This window comes from Calonectris borealis, chromosome 19 (genome assembly GCF_964195595.1).
Source record: "Calonectris borealis chromosome 19, bCalBor7.hap1.2, whole genome shotgun sequence".
In the NCBI taxonomy this organism is placed as follows: domain Eukaryota; kingdom Metazoa; phylum Chordata; class Aves; order Procellariiformes; family Procellariidae; genus Calonectris; species Calonectris borealis.
In genome coordinates this window covers 8,913,332-8,937,135 of record NC_134330.1, presented here as the reverse complement: position 1 = coordinate 8,937,135, position 23,804 = coordinate 8,913,332, and the positions used below count along the sequence as shown (strand labels likewise).

The 23,804-nt window shown below is 41.0% G+C and overlaps 1 protein-coding gene across 9 annotated transcripts in view; it reads right to left on the bottom strand.

Annotated features, from left to right (window-relative positions):
* RABEP1 (rabaptin, RAB GTPase binding effector protein 1) overlaps positions 1–22,790 on the bottom strand; it is a 49,079-nt gene extending 26,289 nt beyond the window's left edge. For 4 of the 9 annotated variants that reach the window (XM_075168941.1, XM_075168942.1, XM_075168946.1 and 1 more), the window contains exons 1-4: positions 9,032–9,179; positions 3,545–3,673; positions 1,811–2,014; positions 411–571 (exon numbers count right to left, since the gene is read on the bottom strand). In XM_075168941.1, coding sequence (XP_075025042.1) covers positions 411–571; positions 1,811–2,014; positions 3,545–3,673; positions 9,032–9,161 — 624 coding nt within the window. In that variant the 5' untranslated portion in view covers positions 9,162–9,179. Of the gene's footprint in view, positions 1–410; positions 572–1,810; positions 2,015–3,001; positions 3,110–3,544; positions 3,674–6,745; positions 6,765–9,031; positions 9,180–22,700 lie in introns of those variants that run through there. The other 5 variants (XM_075168940.1, XM_075168943.1, XM_075168939.1 and 2 more) reach the window with 4 other exon arrangements.
* Between the last annotated feature and the right edge of the window lie 1,014 nt (positions 22,791–23,804).

Here is a 23,804-nt window from a genome sequence, read left to right as displayed (position 1 = left end):
ACCTCAAAAGTTTATATGATCTGAGAAAAGGAATAAAGGTGCAGAAGTGTAAAGTAAGTTTTATAAATCTGCAGTCAATCCAGAAAAATTTAAAGGGGGCTTTACTTGAGTTCATTTGACATTATGACAAAAGACTTTACAAGGCCTCCTGGTTTTACAAGCTGAAGGCCAAACCTTACCATCTTCTCAGGTGCAATCCTCTTACTGAATCCACATAATCAGATACAACAACTTTACGGATTCAAATGCAGGATTAGGTCACGATGACTTCCATGAAGAAAGAGCTGAAAGCTGGCAGAACGAGGCTATGTGTATTTCTGAGGAATTATAGCAGGGCGTAGAAATGAACTCACGCATAACACCACAAGTGTATCTTGAAAGAGAAACTGAAGAGCTAGATTTCAACGTACCTTTTTCATTTCGTTTTCTAGGTTTTCTTCCTCTTGGCCTTCAGACAGTCGCCTTCTTAACTCTGCTATTTCCCGTTCCACATTTTCTCGATATTGATTCCACTGAGCTCGCTCTTGCTCCAACCTGTGATGATACTGGAGCTCATAGTCACGAACAGTCTCTATAAAACAGTATTTTCAAAACTTATTTTCAATGTAACTTGAAAACGGAGCTTTAGGAACTCTATTTCCCACCAGTCAATGATTTCTCATAATTGATCTAAACTAGGACAACAGTGAACTCTCCCTTCCTCTTTCTTCCCTTTGACTCTTGCCCCAAAAACCAACTACAGAAGCAAAAGATTCAAAGGAACTGCATCTCAATTTGTACCATCACTAGAAAACAAAGAAACAAGCCTCCAAAACTGTGTAAGTCCTAATTTCAAAACAACGTACATGTCTAACATCCTATTTAGCAGCACAATTTGTACCTCCAAGCACATCATTCAAACAAACTACCAAAACCCTACTTATTTACTCGAAAATGCAAAGGAACTAGAACCTCCCACATAGCTTTCATTTCCCTGTTATTAATATTATCTCTTCAGGTAAGGAGCTGTCTTTGTTTACATACGTACAGCAACTGGCACAACTGAGCCTTGATCTAGGTTCATGTATCTATGTAGATCATAAATAAACAGAAAATTGTGTACTCAGTATACATGAATATTTGTGTTCTCTGGGGGAAAAGCATAATCGGGTGATGGAAAAACCGCCTACAGCCAATAGGATCCTGTTTGTGAACCTTTAAGAAAAGAGCCAGTTATGGCAACAGTCTGTCCCCAGTTTACATCCTGCATTTTGTTCCTTGCCAGAAACATCAACAGCTGTACAATGTGCAAATGTAACAAAGAATAGCTCAGAACTATCAAGAAAAAACAATGACACACGACTGATACAGAGCAGCATGTTCAGTCACTAGCCTGGGGAAAAGTCCATGTGACAGTACTGGAGGGACACTTAACTGTCTGACAGCAGAACTGTGTTTACCCAAAAGGAGAGAAGACCATCATGCTGTCAGCCTAAAGCTGTTTTCAGACTTGTCAAATTAGATGCATTATACTTATCTTCACGGAAGGATGAAGTATCACATTCATTGTCCCTCAAGAATGCTTTGCACATACGTGGGAGTTCCCACTGCCATGATTCCTTCTAAATTCTATCCTCATATTAACAGAAAAGAACCACCAAGCTCCTTTCCACAAACTTAGGAACTACGCTTCATCTGTCACTTCTGTAACCCAGTTTTGCCAAGCCATGAAAAGCAGCTATCCATATTCTGCACAAGAACAGGCACAAATCACTAAACGCATACTAAAGAGGTGTCTGATCTTAGCGGCAGCAGCTTGCCTGGTTGTTACCTTTCATAATAGCTTGTAGCGAAGCTACTTCTTCTTGCCACTGTCTCTTCACCTCATCGATAGCTTCCTGCTTTGTATTCTCAGATACTGTAGCTATAGCTTTGATGTTCTCCATTTCAGCATGAGCTTCCATCAGCTGGGTCCGCAATTGTCCCAGATCATCTTGGGCTGCTTGCAGCACTGCATTTTGTCTTTTCAGGTCCTCTGAAAAGAAGTATTATTTACATTTAGCTTGATTAACAAAATATAGTTTTATGCCCACGTAGCCTATTTCAATGGCAATCACTTTTAGCAGAAACACCTGACCAGTGTACAACGAACAGCAAGCTATCTCCATTTATTTTGCTCAGTACCAAAATGCTTAATCAATCCTGGTGCCCAACACCTTACCCTTTGACAGAGAATATGGAACCTTGAGCTAATCGGGTACTCAAAAGGGCATTAATCCCAGTGTAAAAAAAACAAGATCTTGTAGCATTTATATTACTTAGTTCTCAAATGACAGTATCAAGGATGGGCTGCCACAGTCCCAATGTACATTTAGGAAAGGGTCCTGGAGAACAGGGAGGGGAAAAAGCTTTGGGGGGGGAGAATAAAAGTATATTCTCCTCTGGTATCCTTTCACTTCAGTACATGTGAAAGTTGGATTTTTTTTTTTTTTCACTCATCACAATTTATTTTTATTTTCTATTTTTTGACTGTTCTGTTTTGAAAAAGAGAGAATTATTGCTGATCTCATCAGCAGTGTCTCGTATCTTAAATTTCCTTTCATCCAGCTGCTAGAAACACAAAGAAATAGGCCTTCTGCATGATCTGATCTTCATTATGCCTGTTGTATTTCTGCTCTCATAAGCTTAAACAAGCAGCTGCAGTCTTAATGCATTATTTTCTGGCTTTGCTTTCATATGTTAAGGACAGGAAAATCATCAAGATTAGAAATAAATCAATTTGGCTCTCAGAACAGCAGCTATCTCTACTCTCCAATTCTTCATCAGATATTTGAGCTCATATGGTTCAAATTTTCCTATAGTGTTATTGAAATAGATGCCCTTGGGTGGTATTAAAACTTTTATGATGTTTGTCTGCTTACATTCTTCCTCAAATGGAAATTTAAGACAAATTAATACTACATAAAGAAGCTAGCCACAAAGTACAAACAGCACACCATCTAGACTATGTCTTTGCACTTACCAGATCAGCTGCTGTTCAGAGAGAACAAGCACACCATAACTTCAGAAAGTTAGTATTAAAACTCAGTGGTGGTGCTTCTGTGTGTACATCAGGTTGCTCTGCTGACTCCTATCCATGCAGGCAAATCTTTAAATTAATTCTAAAAATTCATTCTAGGAAGCTAAATAGCCACCTATTGAATTTTACTCTCTGCTTGTCTCTTATGTTTTTATTATGTGTCTGTTTAAAAGACTAGTCACTTTTTTGTTTTTGGCAAATCAGAAATAACAATCATGTTGGATATGCAGTTGACTATCCCAGTACTGGAAGAAAAATCCCTTAAATCCTAATTATCCTTAACCAACTTAAAAAAAAAAAACAAAACCAAAAAACAACCCCCCACTCACCCCCCCCAAAAAAAAACCCCACAAAAAGAAAGTATGTAGTGTGCATAGGCAAATGGGGAGTAGCAGTTGGCATTACAATTGTCATTCTTCATACAGGGATTATTTGAAGCTCAAGTTTAATTAAACTTTAGAATAATTCAGAGAATTGAGAACTTACCTTCCTTAGCCAAGTATAACTCCTTAAATTTTGCTCTCTTTTGATTAAATTCTTGCTCAAGTTGCTGCTTTGTGCGCAGAAATTCTGCATTGACCTTTTCCAATTCTGCTACCCGTTGCAGAAGAGCAACTAAAAATAAAACAGAAGATAAGGTACATCACTAACAGTTACGGCATCCCATTCTGTAACTGTGAGGTGTGGAGCTTATTGTTTTTAAAATGTCTTTATGCACTAGCTCAGCTGTTGCCCCATGACACATCAAGACAACTAGTCAGAGTCCTTTAAGCTACAAAGCAAGATACGTGTTCTTAGACCAAATGGTAATAGACATCTTCACAGCACTAGAGGTGCATGTGGCAGGGAATTCTGTAGCAAACAAACAATCACCCAAAGAAAAGCATGATTTTGTATATACAATAAAGAAAGAAATGAAAAACCACCAGTGCCAGAATTATTTCTATTGGTGCTTCTTTCCAAAACACTGGGAATTTAGTCACCAGGCACAGGAACAGTGTGTGAAGGCTGAACAACAATGCACCAAGTTCTCAAAGGCCGAGGTCAAAGAAAACAAAGTGACAGCTGCTCAGCTAACAACTATGAAAGAACAAAGCACAGAAAAACCCATAAGCTAAAAATTAGATGCCGTTATCTTTCCTGTCTTCAGTTCTGCATGTTCACCAAAAGAAGGTTTCTCAGACTGTACTCAGAGAAGTTTGCCAGAAGATAACCGCAATCTATGGAGACATAACTGATCATAAGATACAACTCTCCTTATTTCCAGCAGGTAAAAATCCTCAAGGCAGCACATACATCACACTATTTTCCAGTATTTACCGCATTAGCAGTTGATCTGGTGGTACAACAAAAGAGGGAACAGTAGAAAGTCCACAAGACACCTAAAGGTTGTTACAATGCGGTTGTTATTGAAAAAAACATACAATACCACTGTATGATGCTATAAAGACCCCCCACAACCGCTGCCCCTATAATATTGATCTTCATGTGCACTATTAACTTCTTTCCACCTCAAGTAGTATAGGTCTGGTTTAGGCGCCAAACAGTTTCACATTGCACACCTCAGAATTCAAATGCGAAACAGAAACAACAGACAGATGAACTAGAACAAAATCCACCTCCATGCTGCAATGCACTGAGCAAATAATGTTCCTCTACACAATTCTCTATCTGTTCTGCACACGCATTTTATGGACATGTTCCAACTCTGTCATGCAAAGCTGAATCACTTCTTTTCAGTTATAGCCTCTATATAGCACAGACTAGATACATAAAATATTGATCCATCAGCAGTGTTTACATATCACACCCAACATGCTTCCCACCAAAATCAAGTCGTGAAAACATAGTACAAAGGCTACATGACTTCAGCATCAAACATTTAGACTTACAAACAGCCAGAATCAGATCTAGAGTTTACAGTGGTAAAACACTGGATGGTCAATGCCATTGAGATTGGGTAAGTTATATTTATTTTTAGTAACAGATGACTTAGAGTAAGAGCAGACACAAACAAAAGGATCTTTTAAAAGCACAGGTATGCTTTACTGATTGCTGGTTATGAGGGCTTATGGCATTACAAAATACAGAACTTAATCTTTTCAACTCTAGATGAGATAAAAGGTATATATAGATACAGGACTGAAGAAATTTTAATGTTGTTTTTTTATTGAAATCCTCATTTTGTTTTTTTATCACCTTAAATATCAACACATCAGTTTTTCTGACCAGCAAAGATAGTGCAAAGCCAACTGCACAGGAGTGAGTGCATTCTCCAGAAAATGCAAGGAACCTGTAGCAAAGACAACACACTGAGAGCAGAGCTTCAAGTGAGTTAAGAAAGCGGCTGGATTAAAACCAGGAAAGAAACAGCACATATGGAGCCAAGCCCAGGTAGCAAAAACACTTCCCAAGGCTAAAGAGTTGCCTTTGATCTCTTGCCTACGTTTCCACTCCCCGCTGACTTCTGAGGGAGGGCGATGCTGCCAGCAAAGCTGCTTCCCGCAGCCCGGGGGGAGAGCAGCTCGCTTGCTGGCCCAGGCCAGAGCCCCCGCCAGCCCGCTGCTGCAACAGCCGCTTCGCACCTCCGAGGAATGAAAAGCGATGCTTGCCTCGAAGGAGGCGGTTTTGATCTCGCAGTTTCAGCTCTTGAAAGGAAACTATTAGAGGCACTAAAGCCTAAGTGAGCCGTATGCTGTGGTTAGGGGCAGGTCGCTAAACCCTACAGGTCAGGGAGGCAGCTCTGCATCTGCAGTCACCGGCCAGGAGGCCCAACGCCACACGCATACGTTCGAAACAAACCAAGGAGGAATCTGGACGTTGCTCACCTTCAAAACAGTGTTTTGAAGATCATACAAAAAATTGTTTAATTCTACAATTACTAATTCTGAAAGTTAACAAATCAACTGCAGACATCAGTAAACCTCCCCCCACACCCAAAAAAAGAAGAGTCAAGCACTCCTTGTTTACTTGTTTCCCTTTCCATCTTTCTTTTGCAGAGAGACAGCAGCAGCTGTGCTACTGCTCCCATGAGAAAGCTGTTCTGCAAAGCAACTGAGTTGTATTTCTTCCGAAGGTGGGAGTTGCTTCTGCTGAGGATGGAAGGAAGAGAGGACACCACAAGAGCAGAAACCTCCAGTGCTTTAAGCTGGGGAAACAACAGACTCATCCTTTTTAAATCCTCCCGCCCAAACGGAAAGAGGGATGGCAGAGTCACCAAGCAGGAAACGCAATTTAAACTTCAAATATTTACATTCACAGTATTCCCCTTCTCTACAGCCTAGCAGTTATGTATTAAAAAAAGTAATAAATAAATAATCAATCCCCACCACAACAAAGCTCTGGCCGCTGTCAGGACCAGCTGTAGGCATTCAAAAAACTGAACAGTTTAAGAGCTCAACTGCAGGTCACGCATCACTGCAACAGTGTATTAACATAATTCTTTTTATTTAGATACTAAGTTTAAAGTGTTTTTACCACCTGTACTATGTACGTGGCTCTGAACAGACCTTGCCATTCTCACACAGGAGAGGAGTTTGTCCACGCTACCACTATCCACGTTGCAGTGATACAAGGCACATAAACTTGAGGACAGTAAGCTATGTAATACATCAACCCCCTGAAACGCATGTGCATAAAAAGTAAAAGCAAAGGAAGGTTTATTTTCTAAGACATCATGACAACTACCTTCTTATTACTAAGTATGAAGGATTAAATTTTCAGCAAAATTACTTGCTTCTCTGGGGGTATGATTTGTACGATGGCCATACGGACCCTCCACTTTCCAAAATGAAAGCGTGACCCCAAATTCAAATTGCCAGGCGCAGGTAACCATGGGTTAAAGTCCGCCTGGAAGCGCACTGAAGTTAATGGCAGGAAATGGATTCATTCATAGATTTTCAGTTAGGCCCTTGTCATTTACAGCTGACTTCTTACTCTGCATTTAGGTCCAACTCACCCCAGGTCTGTAACAGAGCTGAAAAAGAAAACTGTATTTACCATCATAGGCTATCAACTTAAAACTGACCAAAAAAAAAAAAATCCCAAAACCAAAACATACATTTTGCAATGACAGTATTCACTAACCTGCCAGAGTCCCTGTCCCTACGCTCCCACTTCCATGCACAGAAATGCAGCTATCAATGTTTAACGACACCGATGAAGCATACAGTCAACAAAGCCCGAGAGATGGTCAGCTCCCGTGGAGCTACGCCCGACTGAAACAGGATCTTGTGTTACACATGAGATCCGAACAGGCACAGGACATGCTGTATTTCGTAAGAGCAGTAGAGTGGAAGACCTAATTCCCTAATTAAGGCCCTAACTCATCAAGAAACAAACAAAAACCCTAAAGACCCAATTTCTTAACTCCTGAAATAGCATTGAAAAGAATTTGAATTGAACTTGATATGCCAAACTGAAAAACAAACAAGAAGTCCCCTTGGCCAACAATTTACTAGCTGTAAATAGCGCCTTTTTTTCCAGAGTAAGACTACCAACGACACAGTTAGACATGCCAATTAAATTACTAGCTTTGTGTCTAACGAACAACACGGATTTTGCAGAGACACTTCAGGTCAGACGCAGGGATCACCATTTCCCTGTTTAACACTAACATTAAAGCAAAGTACGGTGTATGCTACTATGTGGCTTAACCAGGTAGAACTCAAAAGAAGGGCAGCAAATTTCATTTCAGAGTGGAGTCATCAATTTACAGGAGTATTGGAGTATACAAAGAGAACCTCTACTGAAAAAGATACAACTTTCTCTTAACCTGCTACACAGCAAAATTTCAATTCAAGGATAACACAGGAACAAGAACACATTTCTTATTGACTAGTTACTTAAATGCTGTTTCACAAATCAGCTCCCAAAAGGATTAAATTTTATCTATGACAAAGTTTCCAGTTACACAAACATGTAGTGACCAGTCCAGAACTAAGGCAGACAAAGCTGATTATCAATAAGACTATTTTTGAGTACTAGGTCTATTTATAAAATTAATGCCACAAAGCTTTCTACTTGATATTTAAAGTGCCAAACATGACATCAAGAGTTCAGTCCTACACAGCTGAAATCTGAAAAACAGATCAGAAAAAAACCGTATACATACAACAAACTTTTTGGAGACAAAAAAAAAAAAAAAATCACTTCTGTCATTTTTCACCTCTTTCTTCTCCTGTATCTTCTGCTTGAGACAGAAGTATGCAAAAATAAAAATATATGGCCACTCATTTTTCTTCATGCTTATTTCCTAAAAGTACTAATTTTCATCTATCATGACATCATGTTGGAGCCACAATTATGTTACTATATAAATTTTTAATCTAAAAGTCTGCCACCAGGGCATGTATTTAGACTGCAAAAAACTTTTATTTTCTTCAAACAGGATTTGATTAAAAAAAAACAAAACAAAACAACCAAACCCAAACAAAAAAACCCCAACAAACTCAAAAACCCCCACACTCTTAAAATATACTCCAATACAGTTGTTCTGTAACAGGCACCCAGAAGTAAAGAAATAGATTATAGTTCTTTTAATAAGCATGCTGAACAGAAACAACTCCCAACTTAAGAAATGGAGGTTGCGTTATTTTCAAGGAACAAAATTTGCCCTTACACACAGATATTCAGCAGCAGCAGACCAAACTGAAGAAAAAAAAGGAAGAAAAGAACTATTTGCTTTTCCCAAACTTGCATTTGGAAGTATCAAGCATTTTATTTCCCTGGACAAATGGCTAAAGCTTACTGGTCAGCATACACTTTTCCAGTTTTATTTGAGGACAGAGAATTGCACCAGACTTCTCACTTGCCACCTTCGTTTTCCGAGTGGCAACAAATCCCTCTGGACTGTCACACTTTGCCTTTCCTGTGTACTTCACTGCATGCAATGATGATAACTAAGCTACAGAAAACAAAAAAAACCCCCCACACAAAAAAAAAAGACGACGAATAAAAGAAAAAGAGACTAACCTGCAGCTGTGCAATGGAAGACATGCTGTTGCTTGCCAATAATACCACCAGTAAGTAGTTCTGCAGAAGTAACTCTTAGGCAGTTCCCCATTTTGAGCAGCGTGGCTTTCAGAGACGTTGTTGCATTCATCCAACAATTTCTAGTTTACTGCACAGTTGAAGATTATTTGACATCCACAATTTGTTCTCTATTGACTAAACATTCACAAGCAAACAATCCAGTACAAATTTAATAATATATACATAAGAACTTGGTGTTGCTGACAAATGCAGATATCACTTACGATGCAGAATTGAGCCTTGCTGCTCATAAGATGCAGTACTGTTACAGTATCTTTTTATTTACTGCAGTAAATCAATAATTGCAGGATCAAAAATATTCAGCTGAGCACTGCATGTTATAAACATCTAACCACATTATAAATATTATATTAAAATCAAGTGGAAGTTTGTAATATACTATTAAAGTTTGAAAGTAATACTACTTTTTCATTGAAGTTGAATGACTGAAACACACCTTTCCACTATAACTTGCAGTCTCAGTAGTGCTTATTCCTACTCTTTATTTTCCTTTTTTATGTTAAACCCTGTGTGACATGCTATGATGACATACATTAAGGATCTCAGAAAAAAAGAAAAGCTACCACTGAATTAAAATAATTAAAATCTAAAGAAATGGATGCGTTTGAACAAATGGGAAGATTCTCTTCTATAATACAATCAAGAAGAGAACAAAAACAAAGGGAAGAGAAAACAAAGGTCTTTTAAATGGCTTCATTAATCCTGCACTGTTGAATAGCTATACACAATAATAACTAAGTAATGTTTGACATGATATTGCAAAAACTTGCATAGCTGTTTCTATGACCATCTTCATGGCATTTTACATGAGTTGCTTGCATTTCACAGGTGCATCATCTCTAAAGATCTTGTTCCTGCTTCCACCAGCTAGGGTAGCTGCTATTCACTATGAAGCATTGTTCAAGATGGGCACCAAAGCTACATCTGGTGCTGCTGTTTTAAATTGATGCAGAAATGTACAGCAGGCAAATGAACGTGAGAACATTTCCAGGTTCAGGTCAAACACTGATTACCAGAAATGTCACTTAGTACTTGTTAGTAAGACAATGTATTGTCCTGTATCTTTGATGTGCAACCATTTTTACTGAAATCTTCCTCAAAGCTGTTTATACAGCAAACATCTTCATGCAGAATTACAAGGAAAAAGGCCAACATACTGTTTCTCCTTCCCCATTTTTTCCACTTCCGCTTCTTACTTTTTCTCCCTTTTCATGGCGCTCACAACATGTTAACTACTTCCTTGCTTTGTTATTGCCTTCCTCGTCTTCTTTCTGGACACAAAACCAGGCAGTTGCTGTTCTGGGGTCCAGATCTCCATCCCCTGACACTCCATTCGCACTCAGAAAAGGGGAATCACACCTGACTTCCTCCCAGTTTTGATAAGCCCACTTCATGTGATGAGTAATGCCCCTCACCTCTTCTACACATTCAGTCATTCTGGCCCCAGGTAACGTAAGTCTAGTTTTAAATTTATGCTTAGTTAAACATTATTTAAATTAGACTGCAATGGAACAGTGTTCACTCACATCAAGTATCACAGGAATGCAGTTAATCACATATGTCCACGTTGACAGAAGTGGGCTTGAATTTTTTTTCCAGCAATTTATATTTCATTTGCTAAAAGCACCATTTCTTCCCAAGGACAACCCCTACCTCCATTATCATAGCCTGGCTTTTCCTACATCCCTATCACAGTAGCTGGTTCTTTCCTTTGCGGTTTAACTAGCATTGCCATCAGACCTCTCAGTTTTGTGCACGCGCTTAATTTTCTCCACAGAAGTTTCAACTCAATGCGTAAGGGGTTTTGCCATCATTAGTTTTTACTCTATTTAATTTCTGCCATTGATGTTTTGGTGGGTGGGGAGAACAATCTCTCATAAAATTTCAGGAAAACACTATTTGTTAGCATTTTTTCAAGAGAATCAACCACGCTTTCTGCCTCATCAATTCGGTGATAACTTAAATAGGGCAGCAGTGGATGAATCACAGTGTTGGAAAAGTCAATCGGACATCACAATAGATGGTATCCTATAGAAAGCATTTTGGCTGCATCCTGCTGCTACCATCAGTGAATCTTCTCAGAAACGCAGTCTTGGTAAGCTTGAACGGATATCAGAGTATCTCAAAAGTCAACGGCAAGCTACAGTCTGGTGAACACAGACACTCTGAATTCATCTATAGTGACACAGAATGGAGAGAACTCAGTTATCAATCTCATCACAATCATCAGCATTTTCCCTGCTCTCTCAGTGCTTGTATCTTATTCCCCTGGCTTTAACAATTTTTCATTTTTATAACCGCTCTTTACAAGAGGATCAATTTTTAAAAAAGACTGCAGGAAAAAAGCTCAATGACTTCTTGAGCGTATGAAGGGTCTATTTACTCTACAGGCTGCATACATTTACTCAAACTAGGCACTGCTTGAGCAAACAAGAGCATGGTGACGGCAGCACAAAACTCAGCAAAGGTTAAGCATCCAAGCATTGGTCAAATTTCTCTAACAGGGTCCACAGCTTGCGCTGTCATTGCTGCTACGATTACACCACTCTCAGCTCAAAGCTAGCCTAGATAGATCCACATACCCTGCAGTCACAGCCTGACTTGATCCCCTTGGCAAAGCTTTTTGAGCATTTAATACATCTAAGCTTAAACAATGCATCTGTCAAACATGTCAGCATTCACGCACACTTTCACCACTCCTTTTATTTCATCAGACTGTCCTACCTCGTTAATTGGTAAGCTAAACATTCAACATAAGGTATTTTAAGCAGATATACAGAGGAGGCTCCTTCAGCCTGTAACAAGACCTCCAGCAGAGCCACCTATTCCCCTTCCACAGTATTTTAAAGCAAGTCCCCAAAAACTATCAAGTCACTTAATTCTTCTCGATCAAAGCAACACTGAAAATACGAATGAGTCTTCGTATTTACGCAGGAATGCTCTGCCAAGCTTTTCCACACTACCACATCTCATCATTTGTATGATATAACCACAAAATCCAGAAGAGGATTAAACTACTTCATGTGGCAATTACACTTGACAGTGAGGTTTTCAGAGTATCTTGCCTCGCAAGAAAAACAAAATTTAAATAGAGGATATTGTCTGTTTTACTAAACCATCAGAAATCTGCTGTTCTGACCAAATAAGAATATTTCAGATTGACAGACATTTAGGGAGAGATTCTGACACGCACTTCACTATACAGAAGACCACTTACACAATTTATCCCTCTGAACACCATTAGTATAAATGTTTTCTTAAAATGTAAACATTTGCTAAACCCAGACAACAAAATCAGTACTGATTTTCTTTCAAGACAATTTAACTGCTGACTCATTTTCAGTGGGAGGGGAAAAAAATCCCTTTGACTCCTTATAATATACTTATCACTTCGCCTACAGATTTATTAAAGGCACTCCTCTTTTGTGAAAAAAAAGTGAATAAAGTATGACTCAGCTCTCAGGAAAAAAAAAATTGAACAACCCTACTGCATTGTTCTCTTTGATGAAGTAATGTAATATATAAAACAAAACCATTCCATTAATTCAAAAATTCCCCCAGATACCACTAGTCTAAGATCTCAGGCTGTCTTGCCATTTGTTGTAAGGACAATAATTGAGGTGTAGCTTTGAGAGTATTCAGGCTACAGACCACCCCAAATACCCTGCTTCCCCATTTCCGAGCAGAAAGAACAAATTAATGATAAAAACCTAACACACTTAAAAATACAAAGGAAGGTAACAAAAGCGAAATATCCAATTGGAGAGATAAGCACATAGCTAGACCAAGAAAATGATGCAGAGAAAAACAAAAAGAAGTCACTGTTTGTGAAATTTATACAGGCAATGGCTTTTCTAGTTTACCATTGCTACAGGTATGAGGAGACTGCCATTTAAAGCAAATCAGCATCTTTGTGGACATTTTAAAAAGCTGACATAATCAATAATAGCATGCAAACTCACTTCCACATGTGCAGCTACCAGACAGCACTACTGTACTTTTACAGGTACCAGAAAAGCTTCAGAAACAGCAGTAATTCATACATAACCCAAGAGTTATGAATGTGAACAAACACCACAAAAGGGAGTTAACACCAGATTTCTTTCCCTTTGTGGTTTCCTATCCTTTCCTACGTAATTTGGCCATCCAAATCAGTAGGCAGAGAATAAACTCAGAAAGGGAACAGGTGAAGACTTACTTTCAAGGAATAGTAATTTAAAAGTGTTAGTTTTCAGAAAAGCAGGTTGCAGGCATGAAGACATGGTGCCTTAGAGTAACCACTTAAAGGATATAAATCTTAATAAATGGCCTGGAAAATATGGTTGCCAGATGTATTTATGAAGACACTGTGGTGATAAATACAGTATGACAAATAATAAAAAATTATTAACATCTTTATTTCGTAAGGAACAGGATGCAGTTCCCATCATTTGGAATAAGGTTTCTACAGCAATTAATAGTTTCCCTGAGAACAAGAGACTGCTACTCCCCCAAGCCTCTATAATCTATTTCTCAACAGAAAACATTGCCATCATTCTATATATTCATATTTTTTGCTACCACTTGTCAACCAAATGAATTCCTGAACAGTTAAAAAGGAAGAAAATCCTCCCGCAGCATGAAATTTTAAAAAAATTTTAAATATGCCTGGGGTATAAGCAATATAGAATGTGAAGACTTTACTAAGCCTGCAGTTATGATCATTTTAAATCAACTTAAGTACTGGCCGTCATCTGAAAGGGTAACTCAGCACTCCCACCTCACCCTGACCACACGAGGCTTTTAACCCCACCACGCTACAAGAGCCTTTGAGGCTGTCCAGTGACGGGATCAGAGAAGTGATACAGCAAAAAGCTGGGGGGTGGGAGGGGAGCGAGTCAAACAAATTTTCAGCCAAACCAGGTCCCTGATCACACTCATCACATGGCTGAGTATATACCAGAACTGGCTCAAACATGACAGCAAGGATGTAGACTAGTTTAAACTGTGAAAATGAGTCTGAACTATACTCTTGGACCCTCATATCACTACTGTGTGGTCTCCACCCCGTCCTTTATGCCAGCTCTAATGCTCATCAGGTCTTTCACTAAATCAATTAAACTCATTAATCCAGCAGTGAGTAGTTTTCAACTGGGTGACTGAGCTGAACTGGCTCAGCGATGGGTCCAATGTGCAGAGCTAGCACAGAGGAAATGATGGGAACAGGACTGTGGGAGCAGGAAGAAGAGAGCAGGATCACCCCTTTCGGCAGCAGCAACCTTCCAGACTGGCTTAGCTGTAACGTGAAACCACAGCCTATGGGTACAGTTTGATAATCAGCTTAAACCTCAGTGCGTGCTGCTTGCCAGAAGAAATACCCTGGCCTTCCTTCTATCCTGCACTCTCCCTTGTGGCAACTGAGATTGGCATAGTCATGCAGCAGAGCTTACTTTTTAAGACTTGATGACTGTCATTTGTAAGTGATAAATGACCTTCCTCAAATCCTGATTCCCATTCATACTTTTCAGGGGAAGCTTACAAACTTAATCTGCATCAGAAAGCAAATTCCAAAGCTCAGATTTCCCATCAGTGTTTGTATACATACAGGTTTTGAACAAATGCAACTGAAAGGGTGTCTCGAGTATAGATGCATTTAGACTGGTACAAAACCTAGAGCTGTATATAAAAATATATCAGAAAACATTTGTATTCCAGAATACGGTTAGGCTCACGTTGACTCTTACTTGAAAGCAAATATGCTAGTACAAAACTACAGTTAGATTAGACCCTATAATGTGACATTACAACCCTTCCTGATGTATCACTAGGTAAATGTGAGCCTCAGTGCCTCAAATGAATGCAACCTTTGTAACATCAGGAGTTTCTACAGCATTTAGAGATTTAGCATCTTTATCTCCAGTTTCATCTAAAACTCAAACAGAAGCTGTGAAGACCAGACAGACAGCTATAATATGTTCTCAGTTAGAAGCGTCAGTCACACACGGAATCCAGAGTTTGGCTAATTGCTTTCCCATTAATTTAGCACACATTTCTAGATACAGCACAAGGAAGAAGATATAAACAGACATTGCGAGCTGACAATTACGAAAACTTACTTGAAACCAATCTTTATTGGTTAAAATATTTTAAAAGATGTAGCGTATGACATAAAGATGCCAGCTTGTCAGATGATTTGAAGTAACTGAGCCAAATTTATGCTTCATATTTCACCAAAATAAACAAAGTAACACCACAGCTAAATTATATCACAGTGATTTTGGCACAGACTACTGTTAATGTAAGATGAATGTTCCAATCCCTGTGTCTGAAGTCAACAGGAGTCTAATATGAACTTCAGTAGGCCTTAAAAAAGACAATTTTCTTAAAGGGTACCAGACATGAAAATTTATAGTGGATGGTTAACATAATTATTGCTTGAGCAATAACTTCTAGCACTCATCTGTGTTTCTTCCTATGTAGATTAAGCCAATGACACTGAAAATACAGATGTAAGGATTTTTTATATTCTGTGGTTGTATCCAAGTTACTGTTTGCAAGCTACTGCATATTTTTCTTTTTTTTTTAAAGCAACCAACCATGATGCTGGTCTAATCATTTTGCATAGCACTGATGTAGCATAGATTAAAATATAAGACAAAAATTACTTATGTTGGGGAGTATTTTAATGGTAACCACCCAAGCAAATACAAAACGTTACCCTACCGAGGCATGGGTGTGGTGGGTAAACAGTTACACATGGAAACACTTAGACAAAAAAGGTGAGAGAGAGCTCTTTCTTCTTTCGTTTTGCATATTTCTCTCTTTTGTTGCCATTTACATAGCATTTCAAGTCTCGTTGCGATTATCTGAAAGTTAAAAACATGTATCGACAAAAGATGCAATAAAAACCATACAGTCTATTCAGGTCACTTTCTATTCAGGCACGGGGAACACCACTATAATCAACAAAGCTGGTTTGGTCTGATCCTCAGTTAATCCTTTTCTCTCACCTACCGGCCGTTCCCTCTGGAGCACCACACAGTTAATGCTTCTGTTGTCTTTCAATTATTGATTCTGACTCACTTTGCCACGTGTAACTTCTATCTGTTATTGCACAGTTTTACTAAAAAACATTTTCAGAAACCACAAAATAGAACAAGATGATAAGTATTAACAAAAAATTCCCACCTGAATTTAAATTTCTTCTCTCGGTGTGACTCACCACAGTAAGGCAAGCCTCTTCTGCTTATTAAGTAACTAAATCAGGCTTCCCCCCCTAAGATCTTAGTTATTTTTCAGTTCTTAACGCTGCCAGACACACAAGACAAGACAGGGCTTTTAACTGCACACAGAACAAAATGAGCGAGTCGCAGCAGTGCGGGTTTCCTGCCCTACTCTCTACTGATACCAATTTTCAGAACTGCTCTGATAGCCAAAAGATAGAACTCTTATATTTTTTTGCCTTTCCAACAGGCAAAAATTAACTTCCAGCAATTAATTTGCACGATCTGTGAGGCACATAACTGCTTTGGTTTACAAATAGATACCAAGGTATTAAAGAATTAGATGTCAGCCAACCTCACGACAAGTAGGTGAGTAATTGAAGTCCATTGCCTGCAAAATACTATATGTTCTGAGAAAACTCAGAACCTGAAGATGGATAAGGTATGACTGAAAGGCAGATGAGTACTTGCTCTATATCAAGAGTAAAGCAGGAGATCTTCCCTTTTTAACAAAAGAAACTGGAGAGATCTTAAATAAAGAAAGATATTAAAAAACAGCAAACAAGCTAAGATTCAACATAGCTAGGGAGCAATGCTGTTTGGAAAAGAGAAAACATTTTTCACAGAGGAAGTTTATACGGTCATGTATTTTCTCTAGAAGAAGAATGGAGGCAAGGGAGAGTGAGAGTGTGCTAACTGCAGAGCAGAGCAAGCAAAGACCGGAGCAGCTGAAACAAGGGCAAGGTACACGGGACACCCACAGACTGGAGGTTGCAAAAGGCCTGCGAGAGGGAGAGCAATATTTAAAGAAGATGAGGTGATGGCCGGGAAGGAGGACTGAAGAAACCGGAGGATTAGCTGAAGAGCAGTAGTTGCCTAAGACAAGGTCAAATGACTGTTTGACCGGAGAGGAAAAATCTGTGACCAAAGGTCAAGTAAGGCCACATTTCTGCCGCTTAACTGTGTGGAAGCAGAAATTGCCAGGGAAGATGGAAACAGATGTGAAGGGTGACTCGAAAGATTTTATTTTTCCTCTTTGTTGTATTCGGAGGAGTCAGGCCCAGGAAGATAAGCATCAGATGGGGACAGGAAGGAAAGAAGCACCACCACAAGTCAGCTGAATGCCAACCAGAGTCATGGCTGACAGCAGACATGCATGGAAAAAATAAATGAATAAAATAAACACAGCAATTCCTCGTTATATTAGCAGTCATGCTGCAGTTCTGCATTCTTAAGGTACTATAGGCACTGCTAATAAAGCAACAGGACAACTCAGAAGTTTTCTCAAGCACCAGGTATATTTCAGTGAAGAGCTAAAAAGCAATGCTCTTCTTTCTGAAAGACATAGTAATGTTAACTAAGGGTACGCTACTCACTTGTTCCTCCTATGTCAATTTATATAAAGGTATCAAATGATTTAAATTTTTCCAGAGAGAGTTCTCATCATGCTTAACTGACTATACCATGACTAAAATTACACAATGCTTACACTATTTATAGAATAACTAGCAGAGGCTAGTACCACTAACTCAGACACCACTAAATTAGATACCAAAAACAATTCTGCAAGTAAAGACTATGAACCACTCAGAAGCATTAGACCTTTGGAATGAAAGATGTTCCTCTTAAATACACACGCACAATGGCATTTATAGCTAGTCATCTTTTTTTCCAACCTTGCTGTCAGAGACTGCTTAGAAGTGCTGCTTATCAACATTACCAGTTCTTATCTTGGAAGACTTCAGTCAGAGTAAAGCCATAACCTCATGCGTTTTCTTTTTTTTTTTTTAAACTACGTACTTTTATTTTTAAAAATACCGAATATAATAAAATACCTAAATGTAATATAGGAAACTTCACATCTTAGAAGTATTTTTTAATAAAGTGTCTGGAGTGAAAACCCAGGAAGTCTGCCATTCAACCATCACACGTTATAAAGCCTATGGGATTTGGTCCGCTCCCACGCTGAAAGGCATTGTTTGTTTTAGCTTCTTAAAAGTTTTAAAACAAAATTCCTCCTTCAATCACTTTCAAGGGAGCACACACAAACTAGTTCCACAGTGGGAAACCTCTCCACCCACAAAGGGCTATGGGAAAGCAACTAAGCATCTTGAGGCATCAGGCCAGAAAGGGAAGAAAACATTTACTAAGGCCATCTTCCCTGTGACGATGGTGAAGTGGCCAAGAAGCAATACAAATGGGCAAAGAATTTATATTTTCCAGTGTTCAAAATGCCAGAGAAAGTCAGTCCATGTGTTAAAGTATATTCACTGTGCCTTCAGGCGAGTCAACAGCTAATTATAAAGAACAGGGTCACGGCATTTTTCAAAATTAAGAGAGAGATTTGGGACTTGGCTTCAACAGGAAAACAGACACCCTGAATGTGCATATTTCCACTCCGGAGCAAACTGACCTGCTGAGCGGATCAAAACTTCCTTAGAAATTCTAAAAGGTGGAAACATGTATGTTCAAGGTGTCTGTTTTGCTTTTGAAGCCAAATCCCAGATTTGTCCACTGAACTGACATAGAAAAACATACAGCTTGGAAAAAAAAAAGTGTGAATGTTTATGTTTTTTAATTAAAAAGGTATTTGTTTAATAATATTAGTAACTATTAAATAATAAGACAAAGACCAAGCAAAATGAAAGTGAGGGAAGAAATTTTTTTGCTCTTGGAAAGTACCAACAATTTTGAAGTTCCTCCCCAAGAGAAGAGAGTTTAACATTTGACAGTTACATCAAGAACAGAGAGCTGAACTTCAGCGCCCAAAACCAGTCCCCTCCAACCACACCTAGCTTTTGAGATGAGTAATAGCATTTTTAGATACTTCAATTCAATTTAGAAGTGATACTTATAAGGAAAATAACTAGAAATGTAAAAGCGTCTAAAGCTTAGGTTTTGTTTGTTAATTTTCTATGCGACATCCCAGACCTCTGTGCTAGGAATGCTCAGGCTCTGGGATACGCAAAAAGTATGGCGATAGCAAGTCTTGGCTCGTCAGGATCCTGTATTATTGCCACAGGGAAACAATGCAGCTCATGGTGCTGCTAGTGGTACTAAAATCAATATGGCAACATCCTCCAATCTTCTATATACAGCCGAGCAGTTCTCTCCACTGACAACTGGCAAAATCTCTGACCACAAAAAGCAGACACCATTTTTACTGGCCTAAGCACAGGAGTGAGAACAAGTTACTCCAATACCGTACGAATTCTTTCTGCTGGCAAATTCTTATTAAATCGTTTGATAGACTGTGCCATTAACAGTTTCCTTTATCACAGAATAGTATGAATGGATATGCTATTTATCAGTCTGACTGTACTAATGGTTTAAGTTTACTAGTGCAGTAAGAAAATTTTAATAATTTGCATATCATTGTAATTAATTTTAGCCTTGAAGAATTAGTGTTTTATGTAACTGCAGCTTCTGCACTGAAGCATTTTCCAGATATGAGAAGAGGAATAATACTAAAGTCTGAGCATTCTGATAGGGAAAAACTAAGCCAAAATATTTTGCTTGGTAACCTTATTTTCAGAGATGTCAAGCATCCAGATCTGCATTAAACCCAGGAAGGCTGAGAGCACACCACCTTAAAAAATAAAAATATTTTGAAAAATAAGGCATTACTGTTCCAGTCACACAGTCTAGACAACACACTTATTAATTAAAATCTCAAGAAAACCTACCTTGACCAGGATCAATAAGACGCACAGACCTACTTGCAACACAGGTTGACATCATTAGCTAACAGTTCACAGCACAGCGCACAAAGCTACACCAGCAGCCAAAGGACTCTGCACTTAGCCTTTCTGCGATTGTTATCATATGGAAACTCTATTACCCCACACAAAAGAATTAGAAGGTTATTAACATCTATACTAAGCCAAAGTACAAAAACGGGGTAGGATCTGACGTCCATTCTCTTCCTATTTCTTTGTGCTATTCCTTCCCCTCTTCTTGCACCATTTTCATTTCAGTATGGGTATTAGAATAGAACATACATTCTATATTATATTCCTCTCATGTTGTTCCATATAAGTTATTTCTACTACAGTAGAAATAATACTTCTTTTATACTTGCTTTCAACAAAAAAAAATCACAGCTGATGCGTCTTGCACAAGTAAAGAATGCATAAGGTATTTATAATCAATATAAGCAATTAGCAAAAGCCATTATTTTTCCTTAGGGGAACATACTAATCCAGTTCTGTTTTGTCACATGTAATCTTAAATCAGAGGTTACACTACTCCTTTAAGCAACAAATTCAGTGCAGACAACTAAAAATATATAATTCCTTTCTTCAATATTTTCTCCACATTAAAATACAACGGAGAAGTTTCAAGGCACACTTTTGGCAAGTTACTTAAAAATAAAACCAACACACGAGAACAATACTATAGTAATCAAAGTGGATAAAAAACCCCAAACGGGTCCTATTACTGCCAAAGGAGGATGAGGGAGAAAAGCCATTTTAGAAGCTGTAATTCTTTGTGCGACAACACAGCAACCACTTTCAGAATCCAGCCAACTTGCAGCCAGTTCCCCCCGCCATGTGCCTTATTTACAGCATCTTCATCTTCCCACAGCTAGAAAGCATGAGAAAGACAGCAATTCTTACCTCCTACAAGAAAGACTTCACCAACCTATCAAATTACTAAGTTTTACTTGCACCTTTTTGCCTTCTTTTTAAATAACAACAACAAAAATCTATCCAACTTGTAACTTCTAATATACTACTAATATTCAACTACCTTTCCCGGTCAAGAGGCAGCAAACTTTTGTACAATGCACAGTTCCACTGCACACCTGCAGTCAGATAGTCTGCAAGAGCCAAGAAGAGAATTTGTTGGAAGTTGTTCTGTAGCTCTCAGAAGAAAAGGCTAAAGAACAATAAACAATGGTTATTCACCAGAAAGTACACAAGAGCAACCCATACCAACACCGATCTTACAAGCATGACAGCAAGTAATGTCACCTTCCCCTTAGTGCTCTAGAAGGACGAGCGTGCAATCATTGACCTTAATGTAGGAAAAAAACCCACAATCTAAGCACCTTCATCATTAAAACTTTGAAAAGGTAGACTGAAATCCCGAAATCCCTGAGGATAAGCACTTTCTTGTGTAACTCCACACACACACAAAAAAAAAAAGCCCACACCATTCCCTAGACATGCATAATTAAGAATACATCATTGCCCTTTTCTAACAGAGTGCTTTCCCAGGGAAACTCATCCGCTCTCTAAAAAAAGAGAGCTCTGGCATAGTCCCATGGCTGGGTAAGCACCTATCCTTCAAGATTCTGCACGTCTCTCTAGTCCTCCTATTTCTACATTATGACCAGCCTCAACTTAAATTTCTTGCTCTCTCACCCCTTCCCATACATCCCATACACTAAACACTGTCCCTTCAATCCCATCTTCCAAGCTGAGCATTACCTACAGCTTTTCTGATATGCATGCAGTTCTGTAAACGTATTCCAAGGCAAAAAAAATACTTCTTGTCCGTTAATTCCTCCCAAATCAGAAACAAATAACCTTTCCATAACAAAAACCTTCAGGGAAAGCTTATCTTCTTCCTTCACAGGTAAATACCATCCCAAGAGAAGAGCTGTCATTTTCTTTGTCTTTTCCAGCACAGGAACAAATTGTCCACGCCAAGTATCCTGACCTCAACCTCTTGAAGTGCCTCTTTGCCGCACGCACACGGCGAATACAGCCCTACATCACCTGCCGTGGCCAAATCAGTGACGAAGTCCTGTCCAGCCAAGAAATGTCGACCTGGATACAAGCATCACCACCCCTTTCCTTCCCTCCCGCGGTCCCCCTTCCCCAGGGCAGGGAGGCCTTCCTCGTCCCACCGCACACCCAGGCTGGGAGCCCCTTTCCTGGCAGCAGCGAGCAGCGCGTCCTCTGAAGCATTATCCTCTCTCCTTCTGCGCGCTGGGGAGCCGCCCTTGCTCCACATTAAGCACATTCACAGACTAACAACCACCTGCGATGCCCCCCTCGTCCTCGCAAGGCCTTCCCGACCCACCTCTCCCAGCCAAGCTCCCCCCGGGCGCCCACCGCCCGCCCCTCACACCGCGGCTCCCACCGCCGCGCCGCCCCGCCACCGTCCGGGGCACGGCTCCCTCCCGGCCCCACAGGCCTCTCCGCGGGTCTCCCCTTCGTGCATGCCCCCGCTCCGGGTCGCCCCTGCGGCTCCCCCACGCACCCTGTCCCGGCGGATCCCACCTCCCCGCCGCCGTCACCACCCACCGCCGCGGCCCGGCAAGGCCGCCTCGCCCAGGCCGCTGCCCCCCGCCCCCCGGGGCTCCGCAGGCGAGCCCGGGGCTGGGCAGGCCGCGGCCGCCCGGCTCCGCGGAGCGAGGCCGCCTCCCCCTTTACCGTCCGTCGGGGGGCTCGGGCCGGGCTGGGCCATGGCTCCGGCGGGCGGGCGGCGCCGCCGCGGCCTCCTCCGCCTCCAGCCGCGGCGTCGGAGCGGGAACCGCTACGCCAGGGGGCCCCGGCGAGAGACGGGAGCTGCCGGCCTGGGCCTCCGCCTCCTCCGCCTCATCCTGACAACGGCCGCCGCCGGCGGGAGGAGGAGGAGGAGGAGCGCCGCGCAGGCGCCCACGGTGAGACCACGGGACCGGCTGCCGCCACCGGGGCTGGGAGGGTTGGGGCCGCGCCGGCCGACGCCGCGGTAGGGGCAGGATGGCTTCTCCCGGGCCGGCTGCCGCCGCCCGGCCCCACGCTGAGGTGCTTTGTCAGCCGACGGCCGAGAGAGGAGGCAGAGCCGGCCCCGGCGGGAGCCGGGCCGAAGCCTCTGCCCGTGACGGGCAGGGCAGGGCCGGGGCGGCGGCGGGCTGGCGGAGGAGCTGGTGGGGCTGAAGGCGCTCGGCGGGGTTCCCGCCGCCCCGGGTCCGTCTTACGGCCCGGTCGTGGCGCGGGCCAGGCCGGGCGGTGCTGAGCCGCCGCCTGCCCCCTCCGCCTGGCCTGACCCCGGGGCCGCGGCCTCGCCTGCGGGCCCGAGTGGTCTCCCGGGTCTCCCCCGGGCTTCCCTGCGTCTGCTTGCAGTTAGGCTAGCCTAAAAGTATAGTTAGCTTTTATTATTAAGGGAATTGGTTAAAGTGACATCAACAAAATACTCCCTAGGAGGGAAGCAGGTGTGACGAGGGCGGATGGCGGAAGGAGCCTGTCCAGCCACGGGATCTCTTCCCCACCACCCGTGGTGTGTTGGCCTGTATTGATGGAGGAGGATGTTAATCCTTCCACATAACTGGAAGATCGTGTCTAAACAAGTTTTTACCAATAAAAAAGTACATTTACATCCTTTAGGCACATGTAAAACCACAGAAAGCAGTGTCGGAGCGGATAGTAAGATACCAAGTCCTGTCAAGGGCAGGTTCTGTTATGGCTTGCCTTTCTTATGGCTTGCGTACCCTAAAAATCAGTCATTTTTAAACTGGGTCTCACAGGACTTCACCCTTCCCCTCACTTGTTGCCACA